The sequence below is a fragment of the Myxocyprinus asiaticus genome, chromosome 32 (genome assembly GCF_019703515.2).
Source record: "Myxocyprinus asiaticus isolate MX2 ecotype Aquarium Trade chromosome 32, UBuf_Myxa_2, whole genome shotgun sequence".
Lineage (NCBI taxonomy): Eukaryota > Metazoa > Chordata > Actinopteri > Cypriniformes > Catostomidae > Myxocyprinus > Myxocyprinus asiaticus.
In genome coordinates this window covers 8,328,989-8,352,374 of record NC_059375.1, presented here as the reverse complement: position 1 = coordinate 8,352,374, position 23,386 = coordinate 8,328,989, and the positions used below count along the sequence as shown (strand labels likewise).

The window sequence follows — 23,386 nt, the reverse complement described above, 5'->3', positions numbered from 1 at the left end:
GCTGTTGGTGTTCAGGTGAAGGTGGACTCAAAATCAGGGGTGTCTAAATCCAGGAACAACAGCAGTGGCAGCACCTGTAAACGGGTGCCGACGGAGGACAAGCCCAAGGTGGAGGTGGGTGAGGAGTGCCGTACAGATGAGCAGGCCTTCCTGGTGGCGCTCTATAAGTACATGAAAGAAAGGAAAACCCCCATTGAGAGGATACCATACCTGGGCTTCAAACAGAGTAAGTACAGCCTCTTAACTTCCTCTTTAACAGCTTTGAAGACATCTCACTTTCTCTGAAACATCAGGGTCAAACACTGCTTTTGTGCTTCTGTGTGTGGTGGCACTTATGGCTACCAGTTGACATTGACGGAATCAGTTGAAAAAGTCAAGCGGTTTTGACATATTTCCTAGAGTGCAACAGTAAGGGTCCTGAGGGTTTTCATAAAATCGTTTTTAAAAGAGTTTTAAGCCATGAACCAAACCAAAAATTACAAACTTTGATTTGAAGCAAAAAAGTATTTGAAAATCAGACAAAAAAACCTGACCTCTGGCTTTACGTTATATGTACCTAATACAATATTATTTAGCAGTGTGAGCAAAAAATTATCGGCACACATAATTTTTTTGCCCTCTTCCCCGAGAGAGACTGGCTGTTAATTGCAACTTGCTGTTGCTGTTTCTGACTCGCAAATCCACCGATTTGTGGGTTTATGTCGGTGTAAATAAAACGACATGTTTGATGTACTGTAGCACCGGGACATGACACCGTTGTTTGGCAAATTCGACAAGTTGTAACCTGACAATCTACTTGCCGTTTGCCATCGGTCTTCAAGCTCTCAACTCGCCTATGTAGACTAGTTGGTCTGTTATCCAGTGAGCGCTCAGCACCGCCTCTCCAGGGAGGAGACTGTTTCGCAGCTCTCAGTGTTGCATTGCTTAGTTTTAATCATGCTTATGTATTTATTTATGTATCGTACGATACATATGATATTGAATCGAGAGCATCATATCGTACGATACAATATTTTTTACACCCCCAGTTCACTGTTAGTTCATACCTAATGCATTAACCAATGTTAATGAAAGGAACCTTATTGTAAAGTGTTACTGATATTTTATTACTACTGCAAAATATCAATACAAAGTAGGTACATTTTATTAACAAATTAACATTTTATATTTTTTATTGTTTTAAAAATATTGTGTTCTTAGCTTAGTAGTTATCAACTCACAAGGTTTTTGAAGAGAGCTCCTGACAGAATGTGACACCTATTATTTGAGTTTTATACAGAAGCATCAATTACCATTATTTTGTTCAGATCATAACATATTAGTCTACGTCAAGTGTAGGAGTCTCTGCGTGAGTGCAGAGAACAGATGCGATGTATTCTGCCATGTTCTTATCCACACTAAAGACGCTCGTCACTATAAACCTTTTTTAACCTCGTCTAGTGTGACACACGCTTCTTGTATAGGGTGATTCATAGCTCTCTGAAAGCAGTAGGGAAGTGACTCAGGCAGTATTGATGCATCTGTTGGTGTAAAATGTTTGACAAAAACAATTTTATAGAACCAATTTGAACCATGTCATAATTATATGGGTCATTCAAACAGTTTGACAAACTGAGGTTCAAAGGACACGTTCTTACTACTATTACTATGTACTATTTTTGTTGATCCATGTACACTTGCGTCAGACAGAGGCTTTTGGAGTTTCTTACTGTGATTATGTCTTGTTTCACTAGTTTCAGCGTCTCTAACCATAAAGCTGCATTTTTAGGACGCTGTGGCAATTTACTTTAAATGTTGATGTAAAGCTTGTTTCGCTTTTCCCAGCATTCTGCTCCATCCAGCATGTCGGTTTGTTTCCTGCTCAGCTGGAGTTGTGCTTACTGCCCCCTGCTAACTGCAGCTTGAAAAAACATGAAGGTGGTACTTCAAGCTTGAATTGTGCTGTTGATAGTAAAATTCCTTAGAACGGAATTTATGTACGGTCAGGGGGCATGAATAATTGCGTTAATTTAATACAATTTTATTTTTATTATGATTGCACAACCTTAAATGTAATATATGTTTTCATACATTTACTGTTTGCTCTCTGAAAGGTAACAGGGTTGACAGTTTTACAGTTTAATTTGACATATTGTGCTCAAGGTTGTGAAACTACAATGTGCATCTTAAAAAGAACATTTAATGCTGATATTTCTACAAATATTCTCTTTAATATGATCAGTTTATTATACCCCACTGTATATAAGGGACACAAATGGCACCGTTTTGTAGAATGACCAACACTGGCCTGATTACATGACATGTTGTGAAATCACATTTAGCCCTCTAAAATGTGTCTGTTTTATGATCTCAGTACAGTGCTAGCATAATGTGCATTATTGCTGATGTGAGAGAGCAGCTCTCAGCTGAGTCTGATGCCATTCAGTTGACTTAAAAAAAACTTGCTCCCATAACTCGACAGTCCATCAGAACTAGGTACTGGAAGGGGGCAAAAATCAATACAGCCAGATATGTGTATAGACAACCAGCGCTCTGACAAATGCTTTGGTTTTGTGTGCATGGCAATTGAATCTTGATTGATTAGTCTCCCAGAAGCAAAGTCCCTGATTAATTTTTGCAGTGCCTTATTCATAAACATGCCAGAGCTCTGCTTCATTAATCTGACACTAATTTATTTAGTTTCATAATTTTTATTTTTCATTCTCTCGCTCTCAAAGAGGCCCCTGCTTAGCATTAGCATTCATGTGGCGAAAATTATGCGGTGGCGAATGAATCGTCGACAAGCGTTTGAAGTCATGTTTCACTTCTTATATGATGTTCAATTGATTGGACAAGTGTGTTACTATGACAATGTTTGGAATGAAAAACTAGCTTACTATATACTGAATACTGTGCAGTGTACACTATATACTGCTTATTATTCTTTAAAAATTGTGAAAAGAGTTGGCAATATTACATGATAAACATTTCAAACAGTAGTATGCAACATTGTTGTCACATGACCTCATCACATTGCATGTCCAGTTGTCATCTCTAAAACGGTCATTTTGCCTTGTTTTAATTCAGTTTTGTCAGATCAAACAATGAGTCAAAATAGAGATGTAAAAAAATCATGTATGCAATTGGGTCGTTGGAAAAGGAAGTTGACATGTCCTGACATGTTATACTACATTTAAAACTTTTTTAAACAGGATTTTGCTAATTTGATTATAATTATTATGCATGCATTTTTTTAATGATTTTATGGTTAATTAAATGAGACTAATATTTGTGTTTAAAAAAAAAATGTCACACTGCAGGTTAAAATTAAAATCAACCAAAGGCAAAAATGTCTTAAAAATGGGAGATTTTTTTTTTTTTTTTTTTTAAGTTAGATCTAGCAACTGGATTAAATGACAGTTGTTCATTGTTAAAGTATTTATTTATTTATTTATTTATTTATTTTTTTTTTTTTTGTACAGTTACAGGACCTAAAATATACCTTCCCTCATACATTCATATAAATTTTAAGCTAAATTGTTGTTGATTAAAAAAATACAACTCATGGACATTGTCAACTAACCAGTTACTTCTTGTATTTTGTTTGCACTTTCTTGATATAATACAGTATATACTGAAAGAACAGTAAAGAATAGTATGGTAGTATGTTATTCCAAACATAGCCTATGTGAATATTGCCTATGTGTCCTCTCTTTTGGAACTGATCTCCATCCTCATTGTTCTTCTTACAGTAAACCTTTGGACTATGTTTCAAGCGGCTCAGAAACTGGGAGGATACGAAGTGGTAAGTGAAATCCAGTGCCCTTTCTCCTTTGGCTCTCAAACATTCCTGAAAAACAAGATTTTCAGATTTTTTGGCTTGCTGTTTAATCTGTGTATATTAGACTCGGGCCTGAACGCGGAACTCTCACAGACACACGTGTAACCCTTCTGCGGTGGAGGAAATTGGTTGGGGCTTGTCCAGTACTCATGTTGAGGCTCTTAAGGGACCATTATTGTGCAACAAGCGAACTGCACAATAAAGGGAATTCACTTGGCAGCTTATCTGACATCTGTTCTTCTAAAATATGGTGAAAACATTAAAGTCCACTCAATGCAACCAGTTAAAGGAATTAAAATTAATTTTCGCAATTTTTTTATTCTGTAATTATTTATCCACCATCATGTAGTTCCAAACCCATACGCTGTTACTTTTTCCAAGAAGCAGAAAAGAATTTTAAAGACTCTTCACTCAGCTTTTTTTACATACAATGGCAGTTCATAGTCGCCAAATCTGTTAAACTCCAAAAAGACTAAAAAAGTATGACAAAAGTAGTTCTTATGACTCATGCACTGTATTCTAAGTCTTCTAAAGTCTTACGAACAGATCAAAATTTAAATCGCTTTTCAATGGTAATATTTCCCTTGACTGTAGCCAGAACCCTTCTACATAGGGGAGCCTACAAGCTTAGCCTAAAATAGCAAAACGCAGCGGCCCCATAAACATTCTATGGGTGGTACACTGGCGAGGAGACAAGAAGCTGTTTTTTTTTTTTAATAGATGTCTGTGGAGTAGGTGCTTCATTACGCTGAAAAATCTGCTTTTGTGAGGAAACAGCTCATCATTTAATGAATTTACAGCTTGTCCACTAATCTTCAACATGTTTTACACTAAACAATCCTTTAAGAATGGACTAATTTTGGAGTTTATTACAATAAAATTGCGGTTTATAAGAGAAGATATGCACAATTTTGCGACAGGAAGGTGTCAGTTTACGGCTCTCCCCTTTCGTTTGTATTGTATCCACAAATGGTGACTTTCTGTCGTAACACACTAGTTGACTGTTACTCTCTCCTATGGTAAAAGCACGGAGGTTGTTATATCTGTATAAAAGATCTTTGCTGTAGCTCTCACAAGATAATTTTGCGACAGGAAGTCAAAATTTCTGCTGAAATTGCTTACTGAAATCAAACCACTGCCCCCACTGGCCAAAGCTGGAAGTGTTGATGAGGTGAAATGTTCACAGGGTAGCAACAAAAGCGAGTTGTTATTAGTTGTTATTAGCAACACGCTAACACGCTATCAGGGAAAGGTGAACACATTTAAATTGATGCAAAAATGTTTAACAGGGGATGGTACTTTCAGTATTTCAGCAGAATAGTGTCGATTTCAGGGCACATGAACAAATGTCATCGGTGCAACATTTTTGTTGTCAATTCAACTTTTGTAGCCCTTAGCAGAGTTATGGCGGAGGGGAAGATTATCAGTAGCTATATGGTTTAAGTGTACAATAACAGCTTAAATTTTGGTCTGTTCATCAAACAAAACTATTTTAAGGCCTTAGAATAATTGAAATATAGTGCACAAGTTGTTTAAACTATTTTTATGATGCTTTGTGTATGTGTGTGTGTGTGTGTGTGTGTGTTGTGTGTGTGTGTGTGTGTGTGTGTGTGTGTGTGTGTGTGTGTGTGTGTGTGTGTGTGTTTTAGTTGTCCAATTTAAAGATTTTAAAATTATTCTGATATTTTTTCGTCAGTGCTGAAGAGAGTGAGGGGGGTAAGGAGACATCCCAGTTGTTTAGATCGGGAGCAAACAGGAAGCCACTTAAATTATTATTACTCCTTTTCTCTTTTCATCTGGCATACTGATACTGCTGCCCGCCATTCTCAAGCGTACAGTGTTAATCTCACTAACAAAATTACTGACGTTTTTATTTTATTTTTGTCAATAATAATGAAGAAGAGACAAAAAAAGTATCATGACAATAAATAAACAATTTTAAGTAGAACGTAATGTTGATGAACATATGATATATTAATTACCTCACTCAAACGCATCTTATTTTAATAACTGATTGAGATGTAATCCATTAAAAAATTACTGTAATCCAGTGGAGTGCATAAAACAGGGCACGATGCTTCAACCCCCAACCAATACTCATAATTAGTGTTGGGTAAACTACTCAAAAATGGTAATCCAATACAAATTACAAATTGTCTAAATATGTAATCAGATTGATTTACTGATTACTTAGTAGGAAGTAATCACATCACTAATTACTTCACTTTCAAGTTACTTTCTAAAACAATTTTCACAGAAAACTTCAATAAATTCAAAATAATGTCTATATTCACTCCTTGTTCATTGTTGTTTTCTGTTCAGCTATCACATAAACACAAACAGATGTACACATGAACATAATTCATGTTTTAAATGTATTATAAATAAATATAATTTTTAAAATATGTGTATCTCAAGTAATGTACTTAAAATGAATAAACTTAAAGTCAGTAACTGTAAGCTGATTACAAGAATTTAAACTGTAATGTGTTTCACAACTTTTTGACAAAAAAATTAAAAAATTAAAAAAATTTAAACTTTGTTATCAGATTACACCCAAACTCAGCTTTTCACAACAAGGTTACAGTTTGACATGTTTTTCTCATTTTGCACAAAATCGTCAACTATTTTTTTTTCCAATTAAAATTAAATGCCTTTTCCGAGTACAATATAGCCTAAACTTAAAAGTCACTGTGTACTGTGTAAAGATTAACTCTGCAAGCATACCGCAATGTTTACGTTCCCTCCCATGTCATTCAAACGGCTAAAAATTAATCTCATATACTCGCTGCCACAAAAAACTTGGCTTTAAATGCAGCTGACATCTGTAATGAAAATCATTGTGCAGGAGGAGCAGTAATGTTATTGGAAACATTTACATTGCACAAAAAGATCAGATTAAACTCCTCTCCTGGGCTTGAACTCTACTTCACTGTGTTTTAATACTGCAACTGTACTCCACACCTGAAACCTGCCTTGTACACAATATCCATGTTAAAACAAACAGCAGTCAAGCCGTATTATGAGTGAGGGAGTTTATAGAAAGTAGTGGAGGCCACAGGGACAATTCTGTTCTCATGCGGTCAAAACTACAGACACTTCATTAAATGCTGTAGGAGACAGCAGAAACCCTGCTCACAGTGAGTTACCAAAGGAAAGTACAGCTCATGATCAGAAAAGCTTTAATTTAACTGTTTCTACATTTGAATGGATTGTAGTTATTACATCTCTATGGACATTAAGTCAAAAGCCGGAACACTGAGAATATTGTGCGTATTTGTGTTCTAACTAGTCTGTAGTGAATACATTGGCCCCGCTGACTAAATTGCGCATGCATTAATTTCCAAGCACTTGATGCGTGTGGTTTTCCATGGACTGCATTATATTGAGAAAGACTGCGGGAAACAACCATTAACAATCCTTTAACCCTCATGCACTGAATGCACTAAAGGTCTCTCCTGAATATTAAACACTGTATATATGAATTATGATAATCAAGTGTGTTTTTCTTTTTCTCTATTCTTTTTCATTCAGTTAATAGTACAGATACGTCAATTTAATTTCAAAAACTCAATCGTATGACCTTGCATGGGACATTGTGCACTATGTGTCATTTGTAATATAAAGACATCGTAATCTTCCAGGATGTTTAATATGCATCAAGTGACCCTCATATTTACCTTACTTGACAAAAAAGAAAACCTAACATATGAATACATGAATAATGGAATACTGATGTCTAAGTATCTGTGTTCAGTCCTTTCTGCTGTATGCACACATCCGTTACATGACCGTCCTTGTCACTCATAATGGACTCTCTTGCCATTTCAGATCACAGCTCGCCGACAGTGGAAAAATGTATATGATGAGCTGGGTGGCAATCCAGGAAGCACCAGCGCCGCCACATGCACACGAAGACACTACGAGAGGTTTGTCTTTCATTTCCTCATTAGTATGGTCTTAACCCATTGGTTCTGCAGAAAAAGTTAATACCCCACATAGTAGTTAAATAACCGAAGACACTTATTTATGTAACAGGTGTTTGTTGGGAAATGGAGGTATAATGGAGATATTAATATAAAAACCCTAGAATTAGTTTGCATAAGTGTTTTTTTATTTTTTATTATCTCAAATATGTAACGGACGATTTGATTGACACCAATAGTTTTTGAGGCAAAGTTGTTCAGAATGAAGATATCTATAATATACTATGAATAACGTGTGTCTGTGTGAAACACCGCAGAATATACAACCATCTACACGGATGTAAAACAAGATAGCACCTCTCACTGGCCAAGTTTTTCACATTTTGCAAAGACCTCTTGGGCCAAGAGACAAATAGGCCTACCATGTTTCATTCTGATCGGCATTTTCTAACCCTGTCCAATAGCTGCTGAAAATTGATTGGTCGATGACGGCCATGTTTTTCAAGATATGTGACTGTACTCATAGACCTTGATGGGACCTTGGACAAAGACACTGCATCTAAAATTTCAAGTCGATCAGACAAACAGTTCTATAGTAAGAGCTATTTTAAGTTTGTCATTGTTATAGCGCCACCAAGTGGCCGAGGCATGCAATTTGTTTCATGTGTCCTCAGATTGACCTCCTACATAAGTGTCCCAAATCTTGTTTAAATATATAATTCCTTTCAAGAGTTATAACCATTTAAGTAAAAGTGGCCACTCCTACTTTGTCTGTTTTAGCGTAATGTTGTGACGATTAATCAAAAGTTCAAACTTTTTTGGATAATTATTGATATTGGGACTTCAGAGAATCTTTCTGCACTGGTTTGGTTCCCATCGGGTGATTGTCCTAGGACTAGTTTGAAAAAGTAAGGTTTTGGAAACAATCCTATATTGCATTACATTCTTTAGGACGGAGATAGACGTTTTGTTTGTCTTGAGCCAAGGATTCCATTTGTCACAGACTTAAGTGCCTTATATCAGTATAAATCTACTAGTGGTATAAATTATCTTTCTTGGTAAGTTTAATCACTTTGTCCTACCTAACTGTGTCTTCTTATCTTTGGTTTCTTTGGTTCCCTATCTGTCACTCACTCGATGTTGTGTCGATGTAGTGACACTAGGGGTTGCCCTTGGGAGCCCCAAACACCTCTGATCTTTGAGAAAAGGCCAATGGGAATTGGCGAGTGGAATTTGCATGCCACTCCCCCGAACATACGGGTATAAAAGGAGCTGGCTTGCAACCACTCATTCAGATTTTTACTTCGGAGCCGAGCGGTTGTGTTTCAGCGAGCTGAATTCCTCTGCCGATCCATTCACCTCGAAAGCTGTTGGATTTACGGCGCATTACAGTGGTTTCTCCCCCTTGCACCAGTGGTGTGCAGAGAACGCCCCTGGGCGCTTCAGCAGCTAAAAGAGTATATTCTTCCTAATAAAAGAGTATATTTTCCTACTAAAAGAGTGGCACGTCTGTGTATAATTCCTGATTGCGGTCGCTATCTCTCCGCTTCTGATGGCCACGGTCGCTGTCTCATGTGCTTGGGCGCTGCCCACGCAGAGACATCGTTCATGGATGGGTCATGTCCTCATTGCGAGAACATTACCATGGCAATGTTGCGGTCGCGGCTTTCCTTCGTCAGAGGGAAAGTCACCCCAGCATCTCCCCACCTCAGTCCTTCTACCTACGGGTATGAGGCCACGGCGGTTAGCACTGGGGGCGATTTGGGGACCTCAATTCTCCCAAACCTCCCATTCCCCAGTACGCTCATGTGCCCTGGTCGAGTTCTGGGATGAGACCACTGGCTTGTCTCAGGGCGAGTTTGCGATCTCATTTGGGAGCGGTCGCCCAGTCGCAGGCAAATGCAGAGCTGGCGCCCATGCTTGCCCGGGTGGCTGCGAGCGTCGGGCTGGAGTGGAACCCTCCAGTCCTTCCTGAACCCTCGCTGCTCGACGATTGGTTCCTGGGCTCAGAGTGCCGCTCACGGCCGTGCCCCGCCCCGGTTCCTTACATCCCAGAGGTGCATGATGAGCTCACGAGATTGTGGCAGGCACCTTTCACTGCCCAGACCCAATTTATGGGCTCCTCCACTTACTACCCTCAATGGTGGGGCTGCCAGGGGGTACTCGGCGATTCCCCAGGTGGATTGTCCCCAGGTGAGATGTTGTGTCCCTCCAAACACAACACTGAACTACCCGCTGAAATGTCTAGGACCATGTCTCGGCTCCTCACCACAAAACCTGAATGAGTGGTTGCAAGCCAGCTCTTTTTATACCCATATGTCTGGGGGAGTGGCATGAAAATCCCACTTGCCAATTCCCATTGGCCTTTTCTCAAAGATCAGGGGTGTTTGGGGCTCCCAAGGGCGACCTCTAGAGTCACTGTATCGACACAACATCTCGTTCCCTCCATCAGGGAACAGAGGTTACAAAAGTAGCCAGGACGTTTCTGTGACTAAAAGTAAACAACAGAAAGTGACTTTTAAAAGAGATAAGTGTGATAATTTGAGTAAAATTAAATGTGCTTAAAAAATACATTTGTATGTTTCTCTGGCCGATACAACAGTGGTTTTGGAATTTATACTGACTTTTTTGACTTTTATATTGAATAAACCTGAATAAATTAAGTTACACCAACAACACTAATTTTAAGATAGGGTTAGAAGGGTTAGCTTCTTAATGTAACAATTGCTGGTTACCACTTTTTATAGTGTAGAATGAAACAGCTCTAGACCGATGATATTAGAGGTCGGCCGATAGTGGTTTTTGCTGATACTGCTAACAAATGTGGTGGAAAAGGCAGATAACTGTTAAGAAAATATATATTTATTTTATTTTTATTTTTGGTCTTTCCTTATTTTGAAAAAAGCAAAAATGATTTGGTTCTTAATGTGGGACTTTTAACTATATAAAAGCCCAAAATTGATAGAGCACTCTTATTTTCAAATGGAGACTTGGCTCTGTTATAATGCTCTATATATTTAAGTATTTACCAAAGTAAGTTTTTTATAACCTATATATTCACCTGATGAAGGATTTTTATTATTATTCATAAGATATGAAGTTGGAGACACAATGTTTGTATACATATGTGCACGTTTCCACATACTGTAATCACATTTTTCTTTGCTTGCCCTTACTTCAGTTTAGAACACTTGATTATCTTATTAAAGAAAACTAAATATGCATTGAAGAATGGATAGATATTGTCATTTGATAGATTTTTGTCATAAAATGTTTGACCTTTAAGGTTTGTGTGACATGCCTGTTTCTTCTGGGCTGGCTCATCGAGGGGTTTAGCGGGGCTCGGGCAGGTGGACTTGGCAGGGCTTTTGTTGTTGGCAGCACTCCATCCCTGGCTCTACTATCAGATTTAGTGCTGAGTCAATAACCACCAATAATGTATCTGTTCAGTGAATAATAGGCTGCCAAAAGCTGATGTTACTGTATATCCTTGATCAAACAGGTGGGGATGTGCTGATGTGTTCACTTGTGCAGCTGCTACTTAGAGTAATTAATTGAATTAATTTGCCAAGCAAATGATACTATTCTGTCCATCACTCGCAAGTCCAGTATTATCTGCGGTCATTCCCCTGGCTTGTCTTCGGTTTTGTGTGGGATGGGCCACATTGTTCCACTACAAGCTCTGTTCTTTGGGGCCCAACTTGAAGGGGCTTTTCATGGAAGTCCTTTTGCAGGGCCACTGCCAAGTGCAGCTCCGGTCACAGATGGGAATGAAGATGTCGGAGGTTTTTTCCCCTAATTTTCCTTTTCATTTTATTTATTTTTTTTTAGAGGAGACCATGCACTGACCTTTTTTTTTTTTTTTTCTTCTTTTTTTTTTTTTTGCTCCCTCCCTACTTGGGGTAAACCATGTTCTTAAAAGATTTTTGTTAAGTACTTCCCTCCCTTTGAAGGGCATCCGACTGAACTGACTTTGTTTGGAATTAGTCATCTTAGAAAGCGGTCTGCAGACTCTCTTATCGGTTAAAGAACACTAACAATGTCATGAATGAGGCCTGAAGATGAACACAAGTAAAAACAAAGCACTGTTTTAACAAGGTTTGAAATTTTTATTACGTTATGCATAGCATTAACAGTAATGTGCTATTGGACAGACAACAGACACAAAGAAATATTTAAAAAAAATTCTGTCATTATTTACTCACCCTTATGTTGTTACAAACCTGTATGACTTTTTTTTCTTCTGTGGTAAACAAAAGCAGAAATTATGACGAATGTACTGGCCACTCTTTTCTTTTTAATGAAGTAAATGTGGACTAACTCTATCAATGTCCAAACTGAGAAAAAAGCACCATAAAAGTAGGGATGGGTAAAAATATTGATTTCCGTTTAATTGCGATCTTCATTTGAACGATTCCGATATCAATTATCTCGTTATTCACCATTCTCGCTAATAATCGATTTTCTCCACTCTTGTTAATGAGCGCACAACCAAAACACTTCTGTGAGATGTTTGCTGAACTACCGTCATTCTTAAAGAGACAGTACCATTTTATCACTTGTTCTACATGTTAATAATTGTAAACTTGTACAAATTATACAAGTAAACAATAGATTTAACAATAAACATAACTATGTATGTGTATGTATTTGTAAATTTATATATTCGTAATGTACCTAGTTAGAAGGTCCCCTGTATAATTAACAGCATCAGCTGAGAGAGAATTTCTTTCATTTGTAAACAAAATGGACATTATTGCTGAAAAATACTCAAATGAATCGGAATCGAAACGAGAGCTTGTGAATTTGGAATCGAATCAGGAAATCTGTATAAATACCCAGCCCTAAATAAAAGCACCATAAAAATAGTCCAAATGACTCATGCGTTATATATGTGTTCATATGCCATATAGCTTTGTGTGATGAACAGACCTGAAATTTGTTACTCAGGGAAAATCTGAGGGTAAGATTATCATACATAACAAATTTCGTTCTGTTCCTCACACAGTGCTATCGTAGGTCTTCAGAAGACTTGGAATATACAGTATAGCGCATGAATTGTATGGACTACTTTTATGGTACTTTTTGTCATTTCAAAGCTTGACAGCCCCATATATATATATAAAAAAGCGGCCAAGATACTCTTCATACAGTAAATTCACCCTTGTGTTCCACAAAGGAGAGAAAGTCAGACAGGTTTGGAACAGGGTGAGTAAATGATGACAGACTTTTCCTTCTTTGGTTAAACTATTCCTTTAGCATCCGTTAGAGGTTGGTATTTGTATTCAAAATATCATTAACTGTTGCTATTGATATTTACTTTATTATCTGATTAGATTTTGGCTACTATGTATGTTGCTGGGGAAGATAAACAAATGTAGATTACAAATTGGGTCATAAAATATGGCATCAATAACCTTGATAGAGGCTGCGGCATTCTAGCCCACCTCCCTTCTGATTTTTAATTATATAGGTCAGTGGCACTGATCAATCTGGCCCTGATTATTTATTTAATCCTCCTCTTCCCAGAGAGAGATCTTTGTTCTATAAATGTTCTTCCTTTGAATGCCTCTGCAGATAACAGCATTCCATAAACCTTGTCGAGCAACTTCAGTTTTTCTGCCACAGAGGTTTGTTACTGTGTGAATTTCTACTGTCCTTTTTCTTTTTTTCTTTTTTAAAAAAGCTCTTCAGGAGATTTCTCAATGCAGTCACCACTGCAGAAGCAAACAATTCAGAAAGCATGCTGCTTTGCATAATGCTTGAATAATGTTTGCATGACTACTTGCAAATATTACCTTATTGGGCTTTCAATTGATACAAAAAATCAACTGTTATGTGCATTCATTGGCGATGTTCAGAATAAAATACAACCTTGTTAACTTAATATTGTACAGTATAAACTGCATACTGCCTACTATTTTTAAACAGTAGTATAATATAAGTCTGTATATGTGATGTATGTGTTTCTTTTTTCTGTATTTATAGTTTTCTAGATGTTCTCTATTTTATTGATTGTCATTGGTTGTGATGTCATGGTCATCAGATGTGTTGATTGGTCATGACATATTTTAAATTTGGTGCTGTTGCTCTCTGTTTGTAAATGCCTGACGAAGGTCGAGTGACCGAAACGTTGCTGAATACATTTTGATACTCTTTGCAAGCCAGGATAGTGTGCGGGATTTTTTCTGTTTCATTGACTTTTAAACAGTAGTAAGTAAAACAGTAGCCATAATTTATGCTAGTGGTGTCCAGTTATTTTCTTGGAAATAAAAAGGGTTATTTTGGATTATTTATTGAATTTTGTGTAAAAAAATAAAACATATATGATTATATAATATATTATTATTTACTATATATATATATATATATATATATATATATATATATATATACACAAACATTTTGCATACTGCATTATATTATGTTTATGCATTTGGCAGATGCTTTTATCCAAAGCGACATTTACTGCCTTCAGTGTGTACATTTTATCAGTTTGTGTGCATTCGTTGAGAATTTAACCCATGACATTGGCGTTGCTAGTGCCACTTATATACCTACCATACTATATACTGCAAAATAGTGAGTTTAGTATGCTATTCCGAACCATTTTTATTGATGACAAATTGCATTGTGGCATTTCTAGCAAAATGCGGGATCCTCACCGTACTTGATTATTGATTTTCGTATCCCCCCAGAATTAATGTTTGCTCTAAATTCAAACAAGTCATGCTTCACAGAGCTCATCCTTGAACCTCTCTCCAGTATGACAGATTTTAATGCAAACCCTTTAAGTGGAGTTTAATGATCTCTCTTTGAAGGAGGCCTTATTCCTGGCGAGTATTGCATCAGCTGTTTTTGTCCCCAGAGTCAACGGAGGTTCATTCGAGACTGCGGTTGCAGTAAACAACAGCAATATGCATTTATTATCCCTCCAAATCATTAACAGGCGCAGGCTCATTTGCCATCCTAAGATGCCATCGTGTTCATTCTTTAACAAGACAAAAGCGATTGTTTCAACTAGCACCAGCACAAAGATGATTAATTGTCTGTCAGCAGAGTTGTTTCTTAATAAAGATAATGCTCTTAGGTTCTTTGGTACCAAATGGATACTAACATTTGGAAAAAAATGTAATCAGTTGTGCCATGGACTGTGTGACTAACAGTGGCTGATTTCAAACCCTCGCATATGCACATTTGCAGTAATGTGGATGCACGCATTAACACTCATAATGCTCTTAATTTATTTCTTTGTTCTTTATTAGTGACTGTTTACTTCAATAATTTCTTAAAACCTTGAAGCAATGTTTACTTATTTGAGAACTGTACTGAAATGGCATTTTTAACTCTTGTACTGTATACTATTGCAATTTACTTAATTATTTACATTCATATTTAACCTTACAGATAAAAAAGGGTGTTTAATACCAAAAGTGGTATTGCAAATCATTAAATTTCAATGGAATGTTTATTGACTACTGATATTTTCAACCAGGTTTTATAGAATCACATCTTGGCTGATTGTACGTATTGCCGCAGTTTGCTGGTGAAATGAACACTAGAGGCACGTCAACGATTTTTATTCCCTTTCACACAAATCACAAGTAAAACGGCAGATTATCAGGTCATAAACACTTACTTAAAGGACCGGGCTACGAGTCATGAAAAGTATGCAAGTCAACACGTGAGCTGAAAGTGTCATAGTGTTACAAAATGAAGTGGTTACTTCAGCAATCACATTTTTATCTCACATTTTCTTTTATGACACTATCGGTTAGGTTTAGGTTTAAGGTGTAGGGAGGGACAGTAGGTTTTGTTGATTTAAAACTCGATAGAGCATATACCTTTAAAACTTCATCTGTTTGTGAGAAAATGTTATTCGCTTTTAGTGACACACAGTGGACATTTGACCTTGGAACTGCCGCGATACATGTAATGAATCACACAAAATCATTTTGCAAAAATCTTGCCACAATCACTTCATTTTTATGAGATCAGGCTGTAAATGCTGAAATCGTGAAAACTTCGCTCATGTGTATTTACTGTAGCAGTCATTATCAAACAGCATATTCTGTTGAAGTTTATCTTAGGCCAGAAACACACTTTACTGAAGTGTGCAAACATAAACGTGAGTGCAGTTCAAGTGTGCATTCCCGTTGAACATTAAACTTTCCACTTAACGTCTTTTCGACGTACTTGCAAAGAGAATGTTTTGTCTGTAGAGGCAAGGCACAACATTTTTACGAAGTTTGGAAAGACTCTATATTAGACATTTATTAAGGTTAGTCTTTGCTTGCCCAGCGCTGCTTCATGCCCAGTTTCCCTGTCTATTTATAGTCTGAAGATAAAAAAGCTCTTTTTTAAGGCTTTGTTTTGGAACAACCACTGTATTGATGTTTCGTTTTCCACATATGGCTTAGTTATGCATTATCTCTTCACATTCTGCTGAGGGAAAAAACACTGTGTTTATGTTGGGCTAAAGATTGAACAGCGTTCAAAAGAGCTCAGGCCTCTAATTTCATGTCTTTAAATCACTACCCAGGAATGTGGCTTTCATTTTGGTCTGCAACACAGAGCGCATTCCAACAATAAAATATTTCACAGGGAGGATGTCTTGGTACAAACGACTTACACTACAAAAACACAGCACTCATTGCATATTATTTAGAGTGTTTAATAATTAAAGTTGGCTTTTGAAAGTTAATGGGTTTTAGCCTGAAGGGAGTAAGTGAGGTAATTTTAGGTCTAAAGGCCAGGAATGACAAAAGGCCTGGTTTGGCATTCCCTCCCCTCTCTGTTTAGCTGTGTGAATCTGGATTAGTTCAAGGGTCGACTTCTCAACAAAACCTTTCAGACGTCATGCAAAGCTTAGGAAACAATGTCTGTTTTTTCTTTCTCTCCCACACACACACATGCACACAAACAGCCTCACATTCTCTCCCCGTCTGTCTCTATGATTAATTCAACATTTCCCCCTGCAGAGAAATGCAGAAAAAATATTGCTTTTTTTCTCTCAAATACTTCAAATTATAACCCCTTTTTAAGGGCTGAGTTTGATCCCAGATCGCACAGATGTGATCATTAAAAGTGCTTTGGAGTAGGGCTGGGTGATATATCTCAAGCAAAAATGCCATTATAATTGGAAAGTTTAATAATTTCTGTGAATCAGTTCAAACTGTTTATTTCAATTAATTGACTCAAAACTCAGATTCAGCGATTATGCAGCATTTTACATTTAAGGCTGAAGTATGTAACCTTTTCTGTGTTAAAATACTTTCTCCTATGCCAGCCTAATATACAGTGGTTAGTAATATGCTATAACCCTTACAAACAATCTAAACTAGCTGCAAACTTGCCGCAAATTTGCAGCAAATTTGCTGCTCGTTATTTTCACATGCGAATGAGCTTTTGATTCACCGCAAATGTTTGCAGCTCTTCGCTGATAGTTGTGAGCCTCCGGCAAACCTTTGGCAACAATAGACAATTTGCCACAAGTTTGCCACAAAGCTCATTTGCATGTGAAAATTATCAGTGGCTAATTTGTGGCAAGTTTGCAGCAAATTTGTAATGAACTCTCGATTTTCATAAGGGAAGACATTCATAAGTAATTTTTTTCTGAAAACTCTAAACACTGTTTCTGTTGCACTGTGAAAATTGCTCTGTTTGTTTTGAGCGACCCACTTAGACATGCCCCAACAACGTTAATCAACTAATGGTGTGAGTTGGGGGCGGGACTCGGGGCGTATTCATATTCAGAAAGTGTGAAAAGTTTTTTTTTTTTTTTTTTGCAATTCCGTTTGGTGCCGCTAGTGACGCAGAAATTACATCCATCAGCTTTAGAAGTTGTATAAATATACTGTATACCGTATATTGCAGTTCATACAAGTGCAGCATAAAGTTTTTCATATATCAGAAATTAGGTCAAAGAAAGTGATTTTATTAAAATTAATAATATTAAAAAGTTTTAAATAACTTACATAAAAATACATATTCAATTAAAAAGTAATAGTTAATTAATTAGTAAACAATAAGTTAAACATACACAAAAGTAAAAAACTAAAACATTCACACATACATATCAATTAAATACTAATTTAATACATACATACACACACACACACACACACACACATATATATATATATATGACTGAGGCTGTCAGACTAGCATCTTTTGGTTTGGAACAACATGAGAGTGAGTAAATTATGGCAGAATTTTTGTGTTTGTGTGAAGTAAAATTAACTGGTTAATTAGTAAAATATCTTAAAATATTATTCTTCCTTGTGTTTATTTTGTGCAAAACCCTTTATATTTTGAACTAGATTCTTTTTTTTTTTTTTTTTACATTAATTACTTTTTTATTGATCCTTTTAAGCCATTTCACAGTATATATATATATATATATATATATATATATATATATATATATATATATATATATATATATATATATGTACTGAGACATAAGTATTGAATATCATCAAAAGACTGAAGAATATAGTTGTACAATTTTTAATGGTTATCTATATCCTCAGGCCCTGGTGCTCTGCGTAACCTCTCATATGTCCAATAACAGGCCTCTGGTTGTTTGTTTAACATTCGTTTAGCATCAGAAACCTGCTGATCTGCCATCTAGCTGTGTTACACATTTACTGCGGCTGTGGTCAGCATTTACAGTCCGTGGCATTTCAGCAAGCGCTCATTAGGAGCACTTCTGTGGACGTAAACTGAAGGCTCCAGCAGTGGGCTTGTTTAATATGCAGTTAATGTCGGATCCCAGGCACGTCTCCCCAACACCAAAGCTTTGGAATGAGATGAATGAGAAAATGAAATTGTTGATGTCAACAACCATTTGTCTTAGTTATTATGGTATGTGGCCTGAGGGGTGCTGGGGGAGATCAGAGCGTCTCTCTATGTGTGAGAGCGCTCAAATACAAACATGCTAAAAATAGGCGTTGAAACAGTTGTGGTTGTAATTCTTGGTGTAATATTTAACTTCCTGTTTCATGGTCTCTCACATCTGTGTATTGCGCCATCTTGTGACCAAGCAGTGGAAGTGTATCATAAACAGTGCTGAGGTTGTAGGAAAAACTGAGATTATATATTAATAAAATATTATATATAAGCCTATTTTGACCATTAAGGACTTTTTTTTCTTTCTTTCTTCCTTTTTTTTTATATATATATTTTTTTAATATTGTGATATTATTCCTCATTGGAATTTTTTTTTTTTTATTCCCATTAGATTCTCATTAGCCTACTGTAATACATATATACTTTTATATTTTTTTTATACTTTTATTTAATTTACTATACAATTATTTTATTTCATTTTTTATTTATTTAAATCTGCATAAATGAAATGGAGAACAACAAATACTTCCATGATGTATAAATATTTAAAATCTGGGGTTCCTGTGAGTTAACTGGTAGAGTGCTAGTAACTCCAAGGTCCTGGATTTGATTCCCAGGGAACATGTATACTGGTAATATACTGTATATATTTATTCAAATGCATCAATTTAAGTGTTAAAATTGTATAGATTGTTTTTGTTTTCACATTAATGAGAAATAAAAAAAAATAAAAAAAAATTACGGTAATGAGAATTGGGGCAAAAAGGGCTTAATTATCATAAAAATTACGTCACAATGCAAAAAATAAATAAATAAATAATTAATAGTACTAAAATAGGCTTTCATTTTCCTTTAAACAAATATAATTTCTTATGTCTAACTTTATTTTCATTTTTAGGTGATAGATGACATAGATGTGTTGCAATATTCATTGGATTTTCCAAGAATCAAATGACATTAATATTGATTTAATACTTAAAAAACCAGAAGCCGCCTACTGTATGTCTATAAAGTCTCAGTTTACACATATTATATATTGGTATACAGTATTTGTCCTCGCACTGTATTAGTGATATATTTGTACTTGTATATTTTTCTGTTACTGTGGCAACGTCAGATCATCCAAATGTTATTCTTCAAATGCAAGTCTATGAGATTATGTAATGCTTATGTAAATCAACAGAGCTATTTGTACATGAGCGATTTCAGTGGACAGCGGAAACATGAGTATTGATTGCGGGTTGTTGTTCTAATAGCAGCACCCACGCTCACAGGAGTGTCTGTTAAATATTAGTCATTTTGTGGCAAAGAGCACTATGAGTTGAAGAGAGAGGGGAAAAATATCTCCAGGACTAAATGACTCACTTTTCAGAGAAGGTCTTTAATATGTACCAGCAATAAATGTGCAACAAATGAAATTAGACTTTTAGTTCCTTCGTAGTCACCTACTGGAAAGAAAAGATGTAATTGAGATATCTTAATGCTTCTCAAAGGTTTCTCATGAGAAAAAGACTGCAGTAATCTAATGTGTTTTAGATCACAACAGTGTCTCAAATTGTGCTCAGATTTGCCAAAATACCAAAGTCTGCAAGCAAAAGTCAGAAATTTCAAAATTACCTCATTCAAGATGATTGTCTTGTCAAATTCTGAGACATGCTGTCTACATTAATTTCATAGCTCTGTATGTCAACATCTGTTTCATTTGTGTCTAATTTTATTTATTTTAGGAAGTTTTAGGAGAAACATCTGACACTTAAATAAAAACAACTGAGAACTCCTTTAAGGGAATATATCATGTTCAATACAAGTTAAACTCAATTGACAGCATTTGTGGTTTAGTGTTGATTACCAAAAATTGTATTTCAACTTGTCCCTCCTTTTCTTTAAAATAAGCAAAAGTCTGGGTTACAATGAGGCACTTACAGTAGAAGTGAATGGGGCCAATACGTAAACGTTGAAATACTCACTGTTTCAAAAGTGTAGCCATAAGATGTAAACAATATGTGTGTTAACATTGATTTTAGTGTTATAAAATGGCTTACTAACCTTTTCTGTGAAAAGTTATATCCAATTTTACAACTTTGTTGCAATGACAATGTAACATTATAAACCCTAAAACGACTGTTAAAATGACAATTTAAACAACTTTACAGATCAAATAATACGAATAAATGTAAGTGCTTTTATAAAATGATATGCTTCACATTTCTGCATTTAAACCCTCAAAAGATTTAAGAGCAACCTATCAGCAATTCTGTTATATTCTGTGCTGTTTCAATTCATTCCACAACTACAACCATTTTATTTAGAGTAATTCAGTGTAATGAGGTCTTTAGAACAAATGTACAAATGTGTCTTTTCAATACATCCTTACAACTGAATGCAGCTGCATACTAGCCTCAGTACTAGTTAATATCTGAAACTTGACCACAAGTTTACTATATCTGTTCTCGGGAGCAGGCTGGCAGTGTTTTCAGTTCTGCCATGGTCATGTGGTTGTGGTTAAGGGCTGCAGCAAATTAAGTTGTAAGGCTGGCAGGAGTGGGGCCCTTACGGTTTCCACTATTGCACGCAGAAATGCTACTTCTCCATGCAGGAAAGCCCCACTGACCTCAGCACAGCCTCTTCCTCCATAATACCAACTGCCACCGCTGCACAGGAAATTGCAAAACATAGTACAGATTATCCTCTTCCAATGTATCTCTTACAGCGATCCGCTGTCTAAACAGGGTCCTTATAGGAAATTATAGGCACTCTACATGAATTGAGTTCACCTTTGTGTCCCATTACATTTTTAAAGTATTGGAGGCACAAATCCCATGTTTTTATTGTGAGAAGATGCTATATAAACTATAATATAATATTAAATTAACATAGCTTGATTTGAAAAGGTTATATGTCAGAATCCGACAAAATGTCTCGCATTTTGTATGCAACCCTTTCCACATGATTACACTACATGATCGCACGGGAAGTTGGAATGTTGCTTCCAAATGTTACAGTATACCCTGGCATCGGCCCCATTATGCCGAGTTACGGACAACCGCCATCTCCCATTGAACATTTTTGCATCAGTTCAGGCGATTTTATCTTTATCCTGTGGCATGACTGGAAGTGCATCGCATCAGCAGCGAGAGAGACCTGGGGTCTCGTACTGTGTTGAAACCAGGATGAAATTGCATTCACAATCAGTGATGAGTGCGATTCGGAGGTTCCATTTTCCATCTAAGATTACATTTTTACTCCACTGATGGTTAGGTTTAGGGTTGGTATTTGCTCTTTTGGCGCTCTTCTGTGGGCATTTCAACCGTAAACTGGAGCTCACGTGTGCTCTTACGTTCAAAAACACTTGAATTTGGGATAGCACAGACTAAGTTTAGCTCAAGAAAAGTCAACCTATTGTTTTCGAATTCACTGTGAGATCAGTCTGAATTATGAGCTCAACAATTGAATCCTGTAACCCAAGTTATTTAAAAAAAAAAAAAAAAAAAAAAAAGATCAAGTATTTTTTTCTTTAATTTAAATAGAAAAAAAAATTTATCAAATAAATATTTTTCTTTCATTTAAATATGGTAAAAATAAATTTAATAATAACTACAAATCAACAGCGTAGTTACTTTTCAAGTTTATTTCTTTTAATTTGATGCATTTTGTCTTTTTTATCTTGATGTTTTATGTTTATTGCCAAAAAATAAAAATAAAAATAATAATAATAATAGCAAAATCACACAAATCAGGATTTTAAACTGTATTCAGACATGTTCCAAATTTTGGTAATAGAGTTTAAAAATGTCATCTAAAATAAATCGAAATATAAACCAGCTCATAAAATAAGCTCCAAGCTCCATAATGGACAAAAACACCATAAAACCAAAGTGAACAGAAAGGGACTGTATGGCTTCAGAATACTTGGAAAACTGAGCACAAGTCGCATTGACTACTTTTACTGTGGTTTAATGGGTTTTCTTTTGTTTACGGAACTTGACAGACCTGAGTCACTATTTCCTTTATATGGCAAAAAAAATAAAAATAAATAAATAAATAAATAGATATATATATTTTATGATTGGAGTGACATGAGGGTGATTAAATAATGTATAGCTGTAAAAGTTAATGCGTTAATGCATGTGCTTAATTAGGGCTGGGTGATATGACGATATATATCATGGCGACAATATAAAGTGTCAATCAATAGAGATTTTGCTATGTCTTTATATTGCGATTTGTAAATATCCATGTGCACAACATGGGTTTATCTGTCTGTGGGCAGGGCTTCACGTGATACTGAGAGAATTGAAGAAACATGAACAGAGTTTTTATGACATAAAAATTTTTTTGCCGGCCGCCAAAGCAAATTCAATGACATTCATCTCGTGTTTGGCACTTCGTAAGTGCTTAATATGCTTCTCGTCTCACACTCGCATCTGTGTTTCATGTCCGTGTTGCATCTCTGGAGCACAGAAATGCGCGCAAGTCCAGCAGGCCTCCCGATGTCAGAGAGGGGGATCACTCGCGCTACTGAATCATTTCTGACCCAGGAAAATCCCGAATGGAGAAAGACATCTCCACAGAACGGGATGACTCCCAAACAAGACTAGAAAATGAAGAGGAGCTTGTTATTAAAACAGGTGCGACATCTGTGGTGTGGGTTCACAAAAGCTAACACAGAGCAGAAAAAGTAAATCTGCAAATTGTGTCGCACGATGATAATCACTCCTAATGCAAGCAATCTGTTTTACCTCCTCAAATGAATCACACAAAAAAAATTATTGTGACGAGGAGGACG

The 23,386-nt window shown here is 36.2% G+C and overlaps 1 protein-coding gene across 1 annotated transcript in view; it reads left to right on the top strand.

Moving 5' to 3' along the window:
- The window catches only part of LOC127423363 (AT-rich interactive domain-containing protein 5B-like), a 177,402-nt gene that overhangs the window by 131,877 nt on the left and 22,139 nt on the right, over nt 1–23,386 (top strand). The window contains exons 6-8 of the mRNA XM_051667609.1: nt 16–226; nt 3,732–3,784; nt 7,652–7,749. Of these exons, the coding sequence (XP_051523569.1) occupies nt 16–226; nt 3,732–3,784; nt 7,652–7,749 (362 nt within the window). The remainder of the gene's footprint in view (nt 1–15; nt 227–3,731; nt 3,785–7,651; nt 7,750–23,386) is intronic.